Source organism: Melanostigma gelatinosum (genome assembly GCF_949748355.1).
Source record: "Melanostigma gelatinosum genome assembly, chromosome: 12".
Lineage (NCBI taxonomy): Eukaryota > Metazoa > Chordata > Actinopteri > Perciformes > Zoarcidae > Melanostigma > Melanostigma gelatinosum.
Window position 1 is genome coordinate 20,598,818 of NC_136645.1, and position 20,346 is coordinate 20,619,163.

Consider the following 20,346-nt stretch of genomic DNA (forward strand, 5'->3'; position numbering starts at 1 on the left):
TATGTGGAGTGTCCCTTTCTAACTGTTTAAGAGATTCCTATTGTGGGGAAAAGACAACCTTCTCTGGTGCAGCCCGACTTTGAGTCTCCTTAGCCTGGTGTCGCTTTAACTGTAATTCATTTTTATGGGATGCTACTTGATCCAAGCAAAGTGCAGACTTGTAAGCAGTCCATTCCTTAATGCTTCCCAGGGAGCAGACTGCATGCCCTCATTGGCTCACCCCAACAGTTCACGTGCCAGTCTCTTCCATTACTGAAGTGGCCATTTTGCCTGCGCTACGGGCATGACGCTGTTTCCTCATGTCTCATTCCAGCAGCTGTGAGTGAAGTTACAGCAAGTCCGGTAGCATAATTAAAGTGCTAGACATTATAATGCCACTTAGCTCATCAGTTGGAGGCAGACAATTTGTTAATGAATCTCTACCAACTCAGACATGATCCGAACGCAATGCCACTCCCATCTCGTCTGGTGCTGTGGTTCCAGTTGGAGAGTATCCAATCAGCTGTGGCGGAGAGGTTTTTGTGTCTGTGTAAAGTGGTTCTCTCATTTTCTCTTTTTTAGAGTTGCAGTGGTATCAAAGTCGTTTGAAGGGCAAACAGACAAGACGGAGGAGTGGTATGGCACGCAGTACAAGCAGGAGGCCATCTCTGAGGAGTCCCTCGAGGTGAGTCTCTGCAGTCAGTTAAAATCAGAAATGCCTCCGATACAGCATAACATGCAGGATCGGGTATTATCGTGTGTAAAGGACCTCTGAGACTGTAGAGTATTTTAATAGATTGTTCCTTTTTCATGTCTCTTATTTTGGACGTTTTGTCACTGCAGTCGGTGCATTTCCAGTTGCGCTTTTATTTTGAAGGTACAAAACCGGAACGAAAAGTCGCTAAAGGGACGTGGAAAAGTGATTTTAAAAAACAAGGAAGATGGTTACGGTTTTATTAGTTTAGCACCTGGCCGATATAGGCACAAGTTCTTACGGTGTGTTCAATAAAGATTTATGGACCATCAGTTAAAGACTCCAGACCATTATTCAGCCGGGGATGCTACATCGTGTATGCACCGATATCATATTATTTATCAGCTCACCGGTATTTGCTCTACACAGGAACAACGACAACACGTGTCACTCACTACCTGATGCGTACTGCACATATGGGACCTAGTAATACACACCTGCGGTTAACATGTGACTATGTATTTCCTCTGATAATGCTACATTATGAACAAGTCTGTGTTGAAGTCGGCAGGAGGAGAACTAGTTAACGTCTGCTATTGGCAGCACAGTTCTGCTTGGCTGAATAACGGAGCTAACATCAGTTGACTGAGCTTTCATTGAGTTCCATCATGATGCGGTCAAGTACCGTTGAGTAATAATGAGTATTGGGAGAAAACTTGAAATGTTTTCACAGCAATATAAAATGGATATTGGAGAGGAAGTTATGACTTGTCAAACTGTTTTTGTTTTTAACACACTGGTATTGGTTGGTACACAAGTTGAGGTATCGTAAACTGGAAGGAAACAATGGTGTTCTGAACGTGCTTTAATCAAATCACAAAAATAATACACATCATAAAGCAGAAAAAAGGGCATGACTACTGCTTCAGTTGTGTTAAACTCTGCCTGTGTTTCAGAAATGGGCAAGTGCAGACCTCAACGGCAAGTTCAAATTGCCCATGAAAAACGAGTTCATCCCAACCAACTTCGAGATCTACCCTCTGGAGAAAGACTCTCCATCAGTACCCACTTTAATCAAGGCAAGTGTCTTAGTCGCACAGTGTTGTACTCCAAGTGTTGTCTCGCTTCATTACCTGCGTATTGTTGAACATATCTGGTATGCTTTCGTATGCTAATGAGGTATTGTGATTGAGACATAAAGCATTTAATACTGTTGTTGCCATCATGTCAAGATCTGAGGAGCTAAGATATTCACACCAGCGTACATATTCCACTCTCTAAGGAAAGTAAAACGAAGCCTTTTTTCTTTTATTGCTCAGCGACTCTTGTGTAATCTGTTCATATCAAAGTAACTTTGTTGAATTTATGATGAAGCGAATGCTTCACTCTCTACTTGTGGTGTGCAGCTGAAGTGGGACTTGTCATTTCCAGGGACTGCAAACGATTATCTTTGCACAGGACGGACATGAATATGAAAATACTAATTGCCTCTGTGTGGTGTTCATTTGTTCCAGGACACTGCTATGAGCAAGGTGTGGTTCAAGCAGGACGACAAGTTCTTCCTGCCGAAAGCTTGCCTGAACTTTGAGTTCTTCAGGTGCGTAACAAACTGTAAACCTTTGTAGTTCAGCTGGAACTTAAGGTACAAGGTCCTCACCAACACATCAACTCTGTACTTGGTAATACTAAAGGGTTTCCTCACAAGTTCTAATCATCATAATAATAACAAGAGAGTACAGTTATTAATGCAATGCACGTAAGCCATCAGTAGCAATAATTAAAAGAAATCAGCCAAACAAACGTGTAGAAAAATTATTTTTAGCGGTTATGTCAACAATTCCTATAGCTGCTCTGCAATATGAAACTATTTGCATCTTTCAAAGGAGCTGAAGGGAGTATGACACTGCAGCTATAAATCTACTGGAAGCTGAACATGTTCTGTTTTAAAATGGTGGTTTCTCAACAGTCGACTGAAACGCAGCCAAACCCTTCTGGTTCATAGGTTGTAACAAACTGCAACAAGTTGGACACCAAGCGTCCTGATTTGGAATGTTTTTTTACCGTCACACCCGTATTTAACGACAGTCGGTAGGCAAGTTGTCGATTTTTACGGGGGGAGGATCTGGTTCGTGCAAACCGCCCAATGATAAAAATATTTTTCATATTTTACTTGCATAGCATCTTCATCAAATCGCCTTCTGACTACAGTTAATGTGTAGCTCCATGTTCTGTACACTACTTCCTTCAGCTCCTACTGTGAGACAGCGTAGGACGTACAGTTAAATATCTCTCTGCTTTGTTTGACCTCTGCTGTTTCCTCCACAGCCCCTTTGCTTATGTGGACCCATTGCATTGTAACATGGCATATTTATACCTTGAGCTCCTCAAGGACTCCCTCAACGAGTATGCATATGCAGCCGAGCTAGCCGGCTTGAACTACGACCTCCAAAATACCGTCTATGGGATGTATGTAAGTATTCACAATCCCTCCCCATCGCCCTCACGCTGCATCCCAGACCTCACGTCTCCAGCCTCCATCATCCTCAGACTGGGGCGGCTGTGGCTCAGCCAGGCCTGGGTTGACGGAGAGCTTTAAGACATCTGTGCTGCCACAATGGAAGCTTATAACACACAGGATGATACAATTAGACACTTCTGATATGACCATCGGCTATATTGTCAAACTACCTGACAATTTGAGACAGAACTCAGAAAGAAAAGAAAAATACAATGATTTGCGCAAACCTTCAAACCCAGACCTGCCTGGTCCAGCCTCTGTTCTGTCTGCATCTTCCTCTTCCTCCTTCATCAATCCCTTTTTGTTCATCCACCTCCCGCGATACCCTTACGGCTCCTTCGTGTAATTATGTTCTCACGTTGTCGGGCACACCGAATGATTGTCATTTCTCTCCATGAGATGTCTTCCACCAACAGCGGTGCTTCATGATTTTAGAGGTTGATCTGATGGCGACCGTTTTTACCAGACAGAAAACTGGTCATAGGGCTGCATATACATACTCCTCTTATCATTCTACTCGTACTTGTATTGTCTAGTGTGTTTTATTTTATTTATTTTGACAACTCCTGATTTCCAACACGCATGTATTTTTGTCCCCCCCCCCCCTCCTTCCATTAGTCGCTACCTATATGCAGACCCTCTGCACTGCAACATGGCGTACTTGTCACTCAGGTTACTGAAGGATGATTTAAACGAGTATACATATGCAGCCCGCCTGGCAGGGCTGGTGTACGGCGTAGCCTCGGGGGTGAATGCCATCCTCGTAAGTAAGCCGTCTGAAGTGGGGGGGGGGGGGGGGGGCTGAGGCTTTGACAGAGTGTGGAAATGGCTTTGTTTTCTGCGTTCAGTTTGACTATTGAGGCTTTAAGTCTGTACTGAACCCTGGCTGCTTCATTCAAGGACGCATGAGTGACTGATATGACAGAGTTCATTCAGGGTAACGACGGTGCATGTTCATTTATCAGGAGAATGAGAAACAGACTGGATGATGGCACGGTTTTACCCACTCTTTCTAATTATTGTTTTGGTCGCTTGGCTGGCATTCTCTCGCTTTTGTTGTTTTAATGTCACACTGGTAGTAGATGAAAAAGTGTGCCTGTCGCAAGACGCGAGGAAAAGTGATGCCGACTCTCTGACATATTTCTTGTCACATTTCTGCTGACGTGAGTGCACAAAGGACATTGGAAGTAGATCCGTATCCAGGAAGTTTGATGGACGTAGTTACAAGCTACCACCCAATCAGACAAGTCTTTGTTTCCCCCCCCCCCAATTTATGAATACAGCTGTTTGTGTCTTTCAGGGATTTAATGCTGCACGGCAAAGTAGCAAGCTTACCTCTGAATGAAAGTGTTTTGCGGTGGTGGTGTTTTGCTCTTTCCTTCTGACGCTTTCTAACTCTCTCACTAACGCCCTCCACCCTGTGTCCTACGACCTGGTGACCTGCATTCTTTAGCTTCCTCTCACTCGGTGAACTCATGATTGCCGTGTGTCCTTCGAGACAGCTACTCAGCACACCAGCCGTGTAGTGGCGTGATGGGCTGTAAGTGATTTGATTCAGCAGTATTGGTGTGGCTGACCGGGTGTTTTGTCAAGGTTAATGATGTTAGGAGAGATTACTTTTAACGGGTGTCACCGCAGAGATCCCGGGAGTGGGGACGGATGGGATGAGTCTTGAGAGCAGAGCCATGTAGCTGGAGGTTTTGCTGAATCATGAAGGACCACGAGGTTCGGGTGACGTTGCAGAATAGAGGCTTTAAATAACCTTGACTGTTTTATTTTTAAACTCGTGCAGTGCCCGTTGAAAACGTGCCTTCAGAACTTCTGCTTGGCCTCCATTATTGGAGCGCTCTCGGGAACCGCTCATCCAAACCACGACCTACTCGACGCTGCTCCTCCTGAGCAACACACCTGCCGTGGCATAGTTGCAACACTAGAGGAGACGCGTCATTTGGGTGTGAAAGTTCACACTAACAACTGAGAGCAAGCTGTACCCAGCATGCTGTTCGGTATTTTGTTTTGTGGTATTGTTTGTAACTTGGGGTGATTTATCTTAAGCGGCGGAGGGATGAGCTTTCCTTGACATTCATCTGGTCGGCCAGTAATTCCACACCAAATAAACAAGTCAAGTTAACAAGTGAAGCTATAGTTTCAGGCTCACCGTGTCGTTCCGTCTGTTGATGACATGCCATCCGTCCTCTCTCACTGTCTGCCGCAGCTGTCCGTCAAAGGCTACAGTGACAAACAGCACATCCTGCTGAAGAAGATCGTTGAGAAGATGGCCAGCTTTGAGATAGACGAGAAGCGCTTCGACATCATCAAAGAAGCGGTAAGCTCCAACTGCAACTCCCATCATCTGTGCAAAGTTGTGATGAGTCGTGATCGATCAAACGAATGACTTGCAATCCATTGAGCCCCTGAATGTTGCAACACATGAGCAGTAAAGTAATCGCAGCCATTGTGATTGGCTGCAGTAGATTTGACTTGTTCTTTTCATCTTTACTTTAAATGCAGTTTATAAAGTGTGGACGTTGAGCTGACTTTGCCTTCTCCTTTTCCCTGCAGTACATGAGGTCTTTGAATAACTTCAGAGCCGAGCAGCCTCACCAGCACGCCATGTACTACCTCCGTCTGCTAATGACTGAGGTTGCTTGGACCAAAGACGAGCTCAGAGAGGCTCTAGATGGTGAGGATGGATTCTCTTAATCTCTCAGGGTGCTCATTAGTCCCCTTCTTTCGACTGCGGTCCAAACTGAGTTCACTGAAATTCATAGTAGTATGAGGCTGAATCACTGTCTGGCTGTTGGTAAGAAAGTTCAGTTTCTTTTTTGTTTCATATGCGTGATGTCATGGGTTTAAGTTTCAGTGTGTGGCGTACCATCGCTGGAGGGCTACTTCTTTTGTTTCCCTCCTGACGTCCTCATTTGAATGCTGAGGCTGTTCTCCAGCAGATGCCTCCCGAGTAGGGGTGTAACGATACGCGTATTCGTATTGAACCGTTCGGTACGAGGCTCACGGTTCGGTACGCATGACGAACCGAATACGTTTGAGAAAAAAAAAAAAGATTTTTATTTTTAATTTTTTTAAACCTTTATTTAACCAGGTAGTCCCATTGAGATTAAAAATCTCTTTTGCAAGATGTAAGTAACAATACAAGATGTAAGCAAGATGTAAGTAACAATACTACATAACATTAAGGAGCAGTTTTAGTTTTTTATGCTTATGTGTTGCTAAGAAGACACCCCAGAAGATGGGTCACTCAGGTATAGTTCCATCATTGTTCAAAGTCAAAGAATAACTTCATGACGTTAGTTGTAATGATAAATATATTTTAAAATCAAGTACATTTCTCTGGCATTTATAGTTTTCTACTGTACCGAAACGTACCGAACCGTGGCGCCACTGTATCGTACTGAACCCAACCGTGAGTTTTGTGAATAGTTACACCCCGACTCTCTAGCTGCAGTCTTTTCCTCTCTGCAGTGCCTGTCTGGAACCTGAAGGGCAGAGAGCGAGAGAGAGATAAAATATATTTTTGTATCACAGAGTTTGCACAGACTATCCTCAAATTCACATGACACTCAATTAACCTGCAGGGCCAAAGCCTGCAGCCCAGTCACCAGGGCCTCCTTGTTCCCTTATCAGTGTTGTTACCCTCCTGCCATCCCCAGTGTGTGTGTGTGTGTGTGTGTGTGTGTGTCCAGGCTTGCATGATTGTCTGCTTTTTGTCATGTTCGCGACAGGAATGCTGTGCGACGAAATCGCCCCCACACACAGTTCAGTTTTTCCCCCTGATTCATGCTTGATAGCAGCTCTGGAAATTGCTCTTTGATTGCTGTTTTCTGTGATCTGTATTCCAGATGTGACTCTCCCACGTCTCAAGGCCTTCATACCTCAGCTATTGTCACGGTTACATATTGAAGCCCTTCTCCATGGCAACATCACCAAGGAGGTTTGTCGCTGTGTTTTTGCTTCGTTTTTATAAACGTTTTGTCAACTTTACTTTATGCCTTTTTCTCAGTGAATGTTGAATACTTTTTTATTCTCAAACATTTCAGACATTCTGCCTTTTATCTTGCCTTCCTATGACGTCACAAAGGATTACAGTCAAAAACCTCTCTTGAGATCCTGCGATCAAGTTTCACTGTGACTGAGGTCCCAGCTGCTTTACGCCTCGTCATGATGACAGCGTCAGGCTGTTGGAGAGAGAATTAGTCTCACCAGCGGGAGGAATGATGCTTTTTTTTTGTCATCATGGTACTACAGTGCAGGCCTGCTTCTACAATAGTAATACACGTTTTATGTAGCACATTTTCATAACATAAGCTGCAGCTCAAAGTACTTCACAAGAGAGAGAAATCAATAATGCAGGTATTTCAAAACAGGGGACACAAAAAATAATAAGATCCTTAAAAATAGAATCAAAACAAGATGTTAAAAAAATCATAAAAAAACAACTATGCGAAATAACTCATAGTAAAATAACTATGCTGTCAGAAAGAGGTGGAATTAATAAAAACTAAGATTGTAAAAAATATGTTTTGAGCGTTTTAAAAATAATTATTTCAGTTTTTAACAGAAGTTACTTGACTTCTGTGTGATTGGAGTTTGTTCCAAACCTTTAGTGCAGAACAACAGAAGGCTGCTTCACCATACGTGGGTTTTTTTTAAAGTAATTTTGGGTACGACATGAGGAACGTTTAGGAACATAATCTGATAAGCCATCGGTGAGGCAAAACATGACCAAGCCGTTTTGCAAAGAAGCCTTGTAATATGAGGCTGCATGATGGATGACAAATCCTGTAGTCATGTTTTGATGGGAAATTTGCATTTATTAATGTTAGCAACGGAGACTATTACAAGGCAGGAAATGTTCCGAAAAAACATCAATTTAAAAAAGCTATTTTGTTGCAAGCTACATTACACAGAAGATCACTTCCTGAAATAGAAGCCAGGTTAAGGGAACGTGTGTGTAACAGACTTCATTTACAACTTCTTGGACAGAGCTAAATGTTGTAGCATTTTCCTTAACAAAACTGTTTTTGTGGACTTAAAACGTTTAGTTTTCCCTCCCTGTTTTTCGTCTCTAGTCTGCGCTTGGCATGATACAGATGCTGGAGGACACGCTCATTGAAAATGCTCAATCAAAGCCCCTCCTCCCGAGCCAGCTGACTCGCTACAGAGAGGTGCAGGTTCCAGACGGTACGTCCCGCACACGCACACACACACACCTGGTTGAGCACTCTTAAGCGTCGGGGCCCGTCTCCATGCAGAGGAGTCCTTACCCAGCGCTCTGGACTCCTGTGTTTGTAACGACTTGATTGAATTTGACATCCCTCATTTGGTTCAGAGAAACATAACTGGTCGCTGACTGGAAATGGACGTCATTGGGCGAAATGGGTACGGACCTTCCACTCACTTCAGAGATGAACGCACACACGCCAAGCAAAGCACCTGTGTTGCCTTTCTGATTACATTAGGAAAGTCTCGTTATGTGGAGAGGAAAACCTGAGCCGTGCGGGGCCACCTGGAGACGTCCCGTGGCTCACCGGGGGATTTTTTTCCAGGCTTTGCTCCAGGCTGCCAGTCAGACACAGAGCAGGACTGCAGCAGGAGGATGTAAAGGATGTAAACATAACGTTGGATTATGAAATGACAGACTGGCTGACAGTCTATCTGAGAAAACACGTTATTACTCTCACAGCTGAAAGCTTTAGAGCAGAAAGTTCCCATTAATCTGTCCGCTTACACATTCATCTTTGTTAAAGGAACCATGGGATTTAAATGTAATCTGAAAGATAGCCCAACGCCCACATTTCAAACACAATTTCGGAGCCTGCTATCACTGTTTATGTGATTGACAAGCGTTTTAATACTCCATATAGGATTATAATAGAAAACAACCGTTCTTCATGTAGCAAAGGCACAACATACTGGCATACCTACAAATACAAAACGCACGACGACACACCGCCTGACATTTCCACAGTTTTGTTAATCGACGCGTTTCCCTGCTCAGTACACGGAAGTAAAACCTTTGACATGTTGGGAAGTGATGCATGTGGAGACGACGCTTGGACATGACGCTCTCCAGAGCCAGTCAGCATGTGCACGAGGGCCTCAGCTCGTCCTCCATTCAAAGTGCGCTTGATCACAATGGACTCAAACAAAATGAGGCCGAGTGTAAAAGGAACAAGTTTCCCCAGTGCAGGAGCGGATGGCTCCTCTCCATCTTCAGCTCATAAGACATTTTAAAGCACCGGTGAAAGGCTAGAGGAGATTTGGAACAAAAAGCACGATGTTGACGTTCAGAACGTCCGTCTCAGCTGTCCTTGGTCTGAACGTCTCTGTTTTACTCTCTTACGACTCGAGCAAAAAGCTTGGGCGTGACTTCATATCTACTTTAGGAACAGCTGACTTGTTAGGCAGCGTTGATTGTTGTATCCATACAAGGATGATATAGAGCTGGACAGCTAGGCTGGTGATATTCACTTCCCTGCTTATCTGAGTTCATTGGTCACGGGGGTTTTGGCTCAGTCACTGCATTTCTCAAACGTGATTGGTCAATGCCCCCCGCGCAACAAACGGAAACCTGAACGCCAAAATCCCGTCCCGTTCTTAAAACGTAATCTTCTGCATTCATATGCAGATATCTATTCTGTTTATAGAGATAGAACTATTTAAATATTTTGATACAAATGTCTTGAATCAATGAATTGAGCGCCTGTATCAAACACGCTCTGACATACAGAACACAAGTCTGCTCCTTCAGTTGAGTCGCTGCCTTTAGTCTTCAACTGAAATAAATATGAAAGTGTATTTTTTCTCCAGGCTCAGCTTGAGAGCCCTGTGCGTGTTTCCCCCTCTGTCTCAGGAAAAACTCCAAATAAAGCTTGTTCTGTTCCTCTCAGGTGGCTGGTATGTTTACCAGCAGAGAAACGAGGTGCACAACAATTGCGGCATTGAGATCTACTATCAGACCGACATGCAGACCACCCACGACAACATGCTGCTGGAGCTCTTCTGCCAGATCGTCTCGGAGCCCTGCTTCAACACCCTGAGAACCAAAGAGCAGCTGGGTGAGCCAGCAGGAGATTTAGTCTGACACATTCTGTGGACTGCAAGTGTTTATAAAGACAAGGGAAAAAAAAAAAACCACTGTCAGTTGTGCTTAAATTTAGCTGCTCGCCGTGTATTTTGAATATTGTTTCAAGCGTTTTTCTTTGAGGATTATGCCGCTTTAATCTGCATTTGGTCGTTAGATTCTCGTGCTGTCGACCATGATGATCTTTAATACCTCGGAGAATTAATGCATTGGGTTTTCTTGAAAGTAGTGCCAGACCCTAAGTCAATATCAAGATACAGAGACGGTAATAAGAATAACATGAGGACATAAACACACTCCAGTGACACCACTACAAAGGCTCAAGGAGATGAGTGTATGATTGCCATGCTAATAGTTCAGAGTAAAATGGCCTTTGAAGCCACCGTACCCAGTCTGTCCTCTGTGCTGAGCTCTATCATACCCCCCCCCCCCAGGCTACATTGTGTTCAGCGGGCCCCGGCGGGCTAACGGGGTGCAGGGCCTGCGCTTCATCATCCAGTCGGAGAAGGCGCCGCACTACCTGGAGAGCCGCGTGGAGGCGTTCCTCTGCACCATGGAGAAGTCTGTGGAGGAGATGGCCGACGAAGCCTTCCAGAAGCACATCCAGGCTCTGGCCATCCGCCGCCTGGACAAGCCCAAGAAGCTGTCTGCTGAGTGTGCCAAGTACTGGGGAGAGATCATCTCTCAACAGTACAACTTTGACAGAGGTGAGGCCTCTCTGCCAACTCTCAATCGTGTTTAGGTTTCAACCAGAATGCACCTCTCTGATCTACCAGCTGTTTGTGTACAAGGGGCTTGTGTGTTACGTAGAAAAGTCAAATACAAGTTTGAAGACTTATCCATATTGTTTGGACGGTCCCAGAGGTGAGCAGGATGTTGCTTAGAGTTGCACAAATTCGGAACCTGAGATAATCTGCATCATGTTACACCTCTCCTGAGAGCCGTAATGGATTTTAATGGGCCCGATTCACTGGTAATCTGCCTAAAGCCCTGAGTGATGGCAACACTGAGGCTGCCACGGGAGTGGTGGTGATTACTGATACTAGCATTGGGGGGGGGGGGGGGGTGCAGCTGACACGCCCCAACGCCAAGGGCACAGAAATAACATACAACATCCGCTATTAGTCAGAGCTCACACACACAGCTGCTGTTGTTGTAAGCATTTTTCTTTTACATTTTGTGTACAAAGATGCTTTACCATGGTTCGATTCTGTTTAACCAGAATGCTTTGCTTTACCATCAACCTGTTCACAGCAACAGAGAGACAATTGGGAAGACTTCTCCAATCAACAAACGATTAGCGAAACTGAAAATGATACCTGGCCGCTCAAGTCCAGCATATCGGTGGAAATGAAGCCACTAATATGAACCACATCACTGGTGCTTCCAGGAGCATTATTATGCAGCAGTAATAACTTTGACCAGAAATGCAGTTGAGTGATGGATGGTTTTCCCTGTTGTGTTGCAGATAACACTGAAGTGTCCTACCTGAAGACTCTGACGAAGGAAAACATTATGCACTTCTACAGAGTAAGTAGAACAACATCATGTCGTAGAACGTCGCTTTCCAGGACTGCATCTGAGAAACAGCGAGCAGTGGGAGTCTGTTCAAATCATTATTGTCATTTCACATTGAAAACCTGTGTATTACATTTAACCAGAGCCTCACCAATACTGTGTTGTTGGTCCAGGTACCTATATATCCAGGTACGTATGTGTATGTATGTATGTATGTACACATACATATACGTATATATATATGTACACATACATATATATATGTGTGTGTGTGTGTGTGTAAAAAAAAAAAGTGTATGCACGTGAGGTCTGTGTTTAGGCTCTGCATCGTGCTGAGGAGCGTCCCTTAGGTATTGTATAATATCGGTAAATCACGGCCTCTTATGGCTTATTGCGTTCATAAAACGGTTACTACTTGGCAAGGTTTCATAACATAAACAAAACAAGTAATCATTTATTCATAAATTAATTATTCTGCCAAGCAAGACGATAGTCGAGTACAGGAATCAGTAGTCATCATTTTATTTCTGTTCATCATTGCTGTCACTAGTTTGACTATCGTATTTTTACTGTTTTTTGTCGTCCTGTACACGACATCTATTGCACTTCTCTCCTCTGTGAGCTTTCGTCCCTCTTTATTTCGTTAAAGGTTTTTTTGGGGAGTTGTTCTTTGCCCTCTTTGTGATATTGAGCTACACAAATGAAATGTTGATTCATATTAGCGTTATAGAGCTTAACACTGGCTGCCCAGTTTTTAACATCCACATCTCATCGAGGTCTAGCCAATCACATGAAGACTGAGATTAGAGTGAATCAGGCTCTTCTCTTTCTGAGGAAGTCTCGTATTAGAAGACTCATTTAGACTCATTGGGACAAAGTGCTGCGTTTCTGTTTCGTCATTAAATGCCAATTAAATACAACTTTGACCTTTAGGGTCTGAAACATCATTCATGTTCCTCTCCGTAGCCACACGGGGTGATGAAGGTGTCTGATCTGAATCGGTTTAGGTTATCTGCTTCCTATTAAATAATAAAGTCAGATATCCTAACCCTCACACGTTGGCATGAGTAGATATTAAAACCATAAACGGCAAACAAATCTGAGCTTTGAGAATTGTTTGCTTGTAGTTTACTGTTGAAACACGACCTAATGTTTGTCGAATGACTCCCCGGGTGCATTTAACACAGCGGCAGCCTAAATGATGAGCTCATCTGACCTAATGGTGGTGCTTTGTGGTTAATGCTGCATTAATTACAACAATAACCATGTTATGACCTGGGAGAGCCGTGAATATTTCAGAGGTCAATCAATCACTGGGAAATGCTTGAAGTTGAACTCGTAAATGTTTTATTGACGATTCAGTAATGAGGAAATTAGCACAGACACAGTCCATTGTTGATGTCTGAAGCCTTTAAACGGAGTCCAGGTTTGGATTATGTTCTGGAGCTGGTCTTCACCACACGCACGAAGGTCTGTCCGTCCGTCCCGTTCTCCTGATATCTCTGGGAGCACCTCGAGGGATTTTCTTCAAATTTGGATGCGGATGTACGTAGGCGACGAATTAGACGTGTTATGTTAGAAGTTTTTACCTCATAACAAAGAGGAGGCCGGAGCCATGTGGCCGGCTTCCTTGTGCCGTCGACACACGCTGCAATAATAACGCTACCAAAACTGGTTTACAATTATAAGGAATTTAATTCCACTGATGTAAGCACGATTACAGTTATACATTGGAGTATATACTCCCATGACATATTAAATCAATAAAACCCCATTTGCAAAAACCTCAACTCAGCTCCTCAGGTGAAAAACGCGTCCGTCGTCCGAGGGCCATGACACAGAGAGAGGAAAAAAGACTTGAAATTAAACCTCCCACCTCTGTTCGAAACACCTCCTCTTCCATTCATCCCGATTCCTATTGGCTAACTTCCAGGAGTGTATTCGGCTGTCTGCCCCTGAGTCTACTAACACATTCAATGACTGTCAGTTACGTTTTAACCCCTTCTATAATAATCCTTCAGTATGAAAGTTAAACTTCTGCAACTTGGCAGAAGCTTCATGTCTTTTAGCTACTATTCCTACATCACTTTATGTTTATCTTAATTATGCATTCCCAAAACCCTTATGATTATGACTAATTATGAATTATTAATTATGAATTATTAAACACTTTTATCATATCTACTAACTACAGTTTTTTGCTCAAATTTCTTACAGACGACCGTACCTAGAACGGTGCACTGGCTTCAGATCTTTATCATCCTTCAGCGCTGGACATCAGTTAATACAGTTCTAAATACACTGTCGGGTTCCTTGGTCCGGGGCCAATATAAGTTATACTGCACCCAGTTCTGATCCGACATGCGAGTCCAACATTTCCTCTGAGATCTGGGACTCCTGTGACGCTTTTCTTGCGAAGACAAGATTTTTAACTAATTATTTCTCACGGTTTTCATGTAGAAGTCGGTTTTTTTCTCTGCCTCTTTCTAATTTATTACTAACATCATTGGTGCTATTGTCGTTATTTCAGCGTATAATCTGGCTAGCTGTGATTCATCTAGTCCTGTCCCCTATGATTTAGTACGAATGTCTACTTGCACTCAAGGTTGAAATGATTCGAATATGTCCGTCCCCCCAAAACATGTTTCAAGAATTCATATGTTAATCGTGACGATTTCAAACAGCTGTCTAAAAGTTTAAAATGATGACATTTTTATACGTAAACTGCAACATGATTGGTTTGAGAGGCGAGATTTTAATTACCCATTTCAAGCATTAATTGAGCTGTTCCAATTCAATCCCTCGATAATGGGTTAGCTGGTTAGAACCACCACAGTTTTGTTAAAAGAGCAGTGTTTGCGCAATATACAGCATGATCACACCACCTCGTGTGTGTGTGTGTGTGGACCGTCTGCCCTCCCAGCTTTCATCTCCCCCTGCCTCCCGCTTCTATTCATAGCCACAGAGGTGACACTGACACGGGACGCTCGCAGCATATCAGCGGCCATAACGACAGCCAGCCAGTGTTGTTTCAGGGGGATAAAGGGCTGACGTCACACAGCCGCTATCTCAGCCCCGCAGAAACTATTCCAGGCCTCATGCAGAATAAACCTCATGCATTTCTAATGTCGTATCGGCTGTGATCGCAGAACAATTCTCTCTCTTTCTTTCTTTCTTTTTTGGCAGCCAGAGTTGGTGCTGTCTGGCTGCAGATGAACAAAATCGTCAGTCTAATAAATAATCCTCCATCCAGACTGAATCATCCCCATGACATTTCCATTTGTGTTCATAGTAATTATGCCCCCCCCCCCCACTCTCTGTTCTGTGTCCCCGCAGGAACGACTGACCGTCGAAGCCCCGAAGAGACACAAGGTGTCCGTGCACGTCCTGTCCAGAGAGATGGACTCCTGTGAGTACCTGCAGTCACATGGCGCTTTCATGGGATTCGTTTAGAAGCTCAGTGTGTTCGCTCAGTGTCAGGTTGACCTGTGTGTGTGTGTGTGTGTGTGTGTACCAGGTCCAATAGTGGGAGAGTTCCCCGCTCAGAATGATGTCAACCTGGCCCCCGCTCCTTCCCTGCCACAGGTAACGGTCATGTTCTGTGTTTACGCTTCTATATGAGTCATATTCAGTTCATTCTGATTGTGATGTTATATTTGTGACTTTAAGTCCTAAACAATGAGAAATGTTTAATTGTATAAAATGATGATGACATTTTGGACCCACGACGTTTGGTTGGATGAGACATAATCGCGGGGCAGTAATTCTAGTTTAAACATGAACATATATATGTATGTTTGGTCCGTCACAGACATTACAGGATAATGATGGGAGAGACTGTCTTACTCATTTTTGGTCTCTGTCCTTTTCATGGGATTTGTTGAGAAATATAGAATAGCATTGGACAGGTAGGAAACATCTGTGTCCTTTTAAATATTTATTTATTTATATATATATATATATATATATATATATTTTTTTTTTTTAACTCATTAGAATTTTTTAACCCATCTGTTTTCACAGATAAAGAAAAAAAAAAGTAACTTAGAAAGATTATCCTGGCAAAACAAGCGCACTAACGGTGGCGGTTTCTTTACCATAGAAACATGGTGCATGTAGCACAAAGGGGAGTTTAACAGACGAAGCAGAGTAATGTGAAGACATCACGATGTTGTGTTGTTTCCCTCGTAGCCCACGCTGGTTCAGGACATGACTGAGTTCAAGAGGAGCCTTCCTCTCTTCCCGTTGGTCAAGCCTCACATCAACTTCATGGCCGCCAAACTGTGAGAGGCCGGCAGGTCGACGTGCAGCAAGGAGGCGCTGGGGAGGGTCCCCCACCTCAACCCCCCTCTCTGCTTCCTGTCAGGAAGACGTGTGTGTGTGTGTGGTGCATGTGAATGCACGAGTGGCCGGCTGGAGCCGCTAGAAGAGCTGCTTGAGGGAGAAAGAAACGCGTGCATTTGACTCCCACAGTTAGCCGTGGTTGTGGACAGAGCTGCGATAGTCACTCCAGACCCACCTCCATGTTGTTCGTCTCACATGCATCACAACACTGTGCAGGCTGTTGTAGAGGAACTAGAACCAACCGTAACAATAATAAAAGAGACGAGGGGCCCGATCCCTTTTAATCAAGTCCAAGTGTACTGCAGAGGCTTCACAGTAGGAGGCGTTTTTATTTGAACTGCTCAGACGTGCTGCTTTGAGAATGATGGCTGGTTTATCGTGTCCGCTCCATGAAGGTCTTCTCTTTTTATTTGTTGTCTCCTGACAACCTAAAAGACGCTCGGTCACACGGAGCATTTTATTCAAGTTGTTGCATTTCTGAAGAACGTCTGCTGAATAATTGTGGTTTTAACCCTCGCAGGTGTTTGTTGCTGGTGAACTGGTGGAGTGTCGGGACCCTTTGAGGAGCTGTTTGCTAAACACGGAGAGCCGTGCCCTGGAAGATAGTTTTTATTTTAATTCTATTGCATTTTTACAGTAGTATGTAATCATACACCTCAGGGGTACCTCTATGCTGTTTTTTTTAGCATTTTACTAGTGATTGATTGTTAAAAAAATACTTTTTATCAGTCTGTCATGAGGCTACTTTGTTCACATCACTGAATGTGATCAAATCCGCCGAGTTATTTTTGTAAAACTGAAGAAATGACAGCGACGGTATTTGTTTCTTTTAGTTTGGAAAGCTCCAGGGAGACTGTCATGATTCTCTCACTCTGTGTCTGCATGTGAGACTTTCTGCAGCGTGTGCCTTTCTGGGATGGGGGGGGGGGGGGGTCAGTATTTAGTTTCTGGTTGCACTGGACTGGTCTGATCCGGGGCAAAACCCTGGAGACTCGAACCCTCCTAAATTGCTGGTCTGTGCTCTAGATAGCTTTTTTCTTTGAATGTAAAAGGGGGTTAAAAAAACAACAATATATGCACTTCTCTCACTAAGCAATAAACTGGACGACGTGGACAGGGAACCGTGCGAGGCAGAGTGAGATGTGGCTTCACACTGCTGAGTAGCTCCGACCTGAACCAGGTCCAGGACTCTGTCCTCTCCGAGTGGCTGCCGATTGTGACGTCAGTGCCACCCGGGCATGACCCGCTCTCTCGGGCACTAACCGGCTCTGCTGAGTCAAACCACTCTGTTCAAACAGCCAGAAAGTTGCGACTTGAATCTTTCCCCCTCCTTACCTGCTCTCAGGCCGAGTTCATTCGCTCAAATGATGATGCGGCAGTTTTAGAAAAGTGATTTTGGGGAGGAGAATGTTTGTAAGGGAGTACTTGTATGATTGTGCTGTATCAAAAGCTTCTTCAATGTTTTCTAGCGTTTTGCTGTTTCAACCTGATCAAAATCATTTCAATTATTTTAAAGTAACAAAAAAAAAGGCACTATGATCTTTTAGTAGTGCAAGCCCAAAGAGGAGCAGCAGCTCAGTTAGAGGCCGTAGCTGGACAGCACCTGTGGATGGAGACGAGCCGTTTTCATGCAGTGTTCAGAAGGAATCAGCAACAGAGCCGTGCACTGTTTATCTAGTGAAGTACCTGTGATTGGGTTACATTTAAGGAGTCGGAAGCATATTTTAATTTCTGAATGTCTTTCACGACCCTAGAGACTGATTGTCCGGTGACATTTTGACTTTATTCTTTTTATTGTCTCCTGTGTGTTTCTGGTTAATAAACTACTGAATGGAACAGTGTGTGTGTGTGTTTAAATGCAACATCTCTTTCCCCACACACACACACGCTCTCAACACATGCACACTTCAACACTGGAGAAAATACTTTTTTTACGGAACCAATACTGTGGATCGCTAAACTAATGTCTGTACAACACAGACTTCAAACGTCTCTCGAGTGGAGACTGCGGTGGACGTACGGAAGCTGGTTTGCAGCTTATTCCAGTTGGTCAGCAGTCCGTCACACTTCCTGGCTCCTCTGAGAGGCGCAACACTCGACTGATGTCTTCAGATAATATATATTAAACATACTCTTCAATGGCTTTCTATTAATATCTGACATACTTGATCACGACTCTGATCATATACAAAATTTCTACTTTTTTCACGATATACAATGTTGTAAAAAAAGGTTCGTATGCTGGAAAAAAAACAAAAGCCAAAGCAGTCTATGGCCTTTTTACCACTTTTTGACTTGCTATACTTAAAAAATATAACTATCTGAGAAGTAATATGTTGTACTTTTTAGTCCACTACATTTAGTAGACTGGTTTAGTTGCTAGTTACTTTGAAGATTCAGATTAATAACAATCAACAAATGAATGATTTTGTGTTATTATAGTTTAAACTACATCGACTAATTCAAATGATCCCCACATACCAGCTGCAACATGTTGACACACATTAAGTAGAAATACTTTAAAAAAGAAATATTTTATGTCTAAGGCAAAATCAGGCTTGACTTAAACTAATACTCTATCATCGTTGGCGCTCTGCGCAGCAGCGTGGGCGGGGCTTCAGGTCTCTTCGGACAGTTGATGTCGTCAGCGGGCCTTTACAGCCCTCTGCTCACTTCTGCTGCTGGATGCTGGATATATTAACCTTTCTCATGCATTTGCTTGCCATAAAACCTTGAATTGCAGCTGTGTTTGAAAGGTGCTGTGACATTAAATGAACCTTCTTGCCTTAAGTTCTCAAACCACTTTAGACTCGTACTAAACCAGCAAAATGTTGCAGAAAGTAATGTTCAGGTGTTTTTAATTGAATTATTCTCTTTAGATGACCAACAGACTATAGACACTATATTTGTCATGTCAAATCAGTTGAGCCAACTTACTGTATACTTTCAGGCTGTTGGGTGCAAATGAGAACTCATCAGTGATTGTCCCTGAATTTATACATCAAAATGTATTTTTACACATTACAATATTAAACATGACCGTAGTACAACTTAGAATTTTCAACAACAATTTATAAGCATGACATAATTAAAACACACATTCATCCATCCATCCATTTTCCACCGCTTATCCGGGGTCGGGTCGCGGTGGCAGCAGGCCGACCCAGACCACATCATCCGCAAACAGCAGAGAGGCGATCCCGAGACCCCCGAACCTGACGTACTCCGCCCCCAGGCTGCGCCTAGATATCCTGTCCATGAAAGTCACGAACAGGACCGGTGACAAAGGACAGCCCTGGCAAGGGCCAACACCCACCGGGAACATGTCTGACTTATTGCCGAGAATGCGGACGCAGCTCCTACTGCAGTCGTAGAGAGACCGGATCGCCCGTTGTAACGGGTCCGGCACCCCATACTCCCCGCAGCACCCCCCACAAGACCCCCCGAGGGACCCGGTCGAAAGCCTTCTCCAAGTCCACAAAGCACATGTAGACTGGTTGGGCAAACTCCCAGAGCCCCTCCATTAGTCTTGCAAGGGTAAAGACCCCCATGAGACATTGAAGAGGTGTGTCAGCGAGAACAGCCCAACCGTGTCCAGCGCTTTCAGCATCTCAGGGCGGATCTCATCCACCCCCGGCGCCTTGCCACCAAGGGGCTTTTTAACTACCTCAGCGACCTCTGCCAGGGATATGGGTGAGCCTCCCCCTAAGTCCTCAGGCGCTGCCTCCTCTGTAGAGGACATGTTCGGGTTTAGGAGTTCCTCAAAGTGCTCTTTCCACCGACCGACGATGTCCCCCGTCCGGGTTAGCAGTCTTGATCTCCGGCCTAAGGTGTTCTGGTACCAGGTACACTTATGAGCCACCTTATGTTCAAACATAGTGTTCGCTGTGGCCAAACCGTGGCAAGCACAGAAGTTCAATAACGAAGCACCATTCGGGTTCAGATCGGGCAAGCCGTTCCTCCCAATCACCCCCCGCCAGGTTTCTCCGTCATTGCCCACGTGAGCGTTGAATTCTTCGAGGAGACCTATGAGTCGGTAGGCGGCGCCCTTTCCAGGACCCCTCCCACCGACTCCAAGAAGGCCAGATACTCCGAACTGCTGTTTGGTGCATAAGCACAAACCACAGTCAGAGCCTTGCTCCCCGCAACCCGTAGGTGCATGGAGGCGACCCTCTCGCTCTCCCGGGACAA

General features: G+C 44.2%; 1 protein-coding gene across 2 annotated transcripts in view; it reads left to right on the forward strand.

Annotated features, from left to right (window-relative positions):
• The window catches only part of LOC306785768 (insulin-degrading enzyme), a 28,507-nt gene extending 10,516 nt beyond the window's left edge, over nucleotides 1–17,991 (forward strand). Inside the window, exons 12-26 of one of the 2 annotated variants that reach the window (XM_079280226.1) lie at nucleotides 562–664; nucleotides 1,630–1,752; nucleotides 2,188–2,270; nucleotides 2,999–3,143; nucleotides 5,407–5,517; nucleotides 5,754–5,874; nucleotides 7,049–7,140; nucleotides 8,279–8,390; nucleotides 10,100–10,267; nucleotides 10,728–11,000; nucleotides 11,762–11,823; nucleotides 15,148–15,220; nucleotides 15,329–15,396; nucleotides 16,003–16,094; nucleotides 16,676–17,991. In XM_079280226.1, coding sequence (XP_079136352.1) covers nucleotides 562–664; nucleotides 1,630–1,752; nucleotides 2,188–2,270; nucleotides 2,999–3,143; nucleotides 5,407–5,517; nucleotides 5,754–5,874; nucleotides 7,049–7,140; nucleotides 8,279–8,390; nucleotides 10,100–10,267; nucleotides 10,728–11,000; nucleotides 11,762–11,823; nucleotides 15,148–15,220; nucleotides 15,329–15,396; nucleotides 16,003–16,094; nucleotides 16,676–16,718 — 1,669 coding nt within the window. In that variant the 3' untranslated portion in view covers nucleotides 16,719–17,991. Of the gene's footprint in view, nucleotides 1–561; nucleotides 665–1,629; nucleotides 1,753–2,187; nucleotides 2,271–2,998; nucleotides 3,144–5,406; nucleotides 5,518–5,753; nucleotides 5,875–7,048; nucleotides 7,141–8,278; nucleotides 8,391–10,099; nucleotides 10,268–10,727; nucleotides 11,001–11,761; nucleotides 11,824–15,147; nucleotides 15,221–15,328; nucleotides 15,397–16,002 lie in introns of both variants that reach the window. The other variant, XM_079280227.1, reaches the window with a different exon arrangement.
• Nucleotides 17,992–20,346: the final 2,355 nt, after the last annotated feature.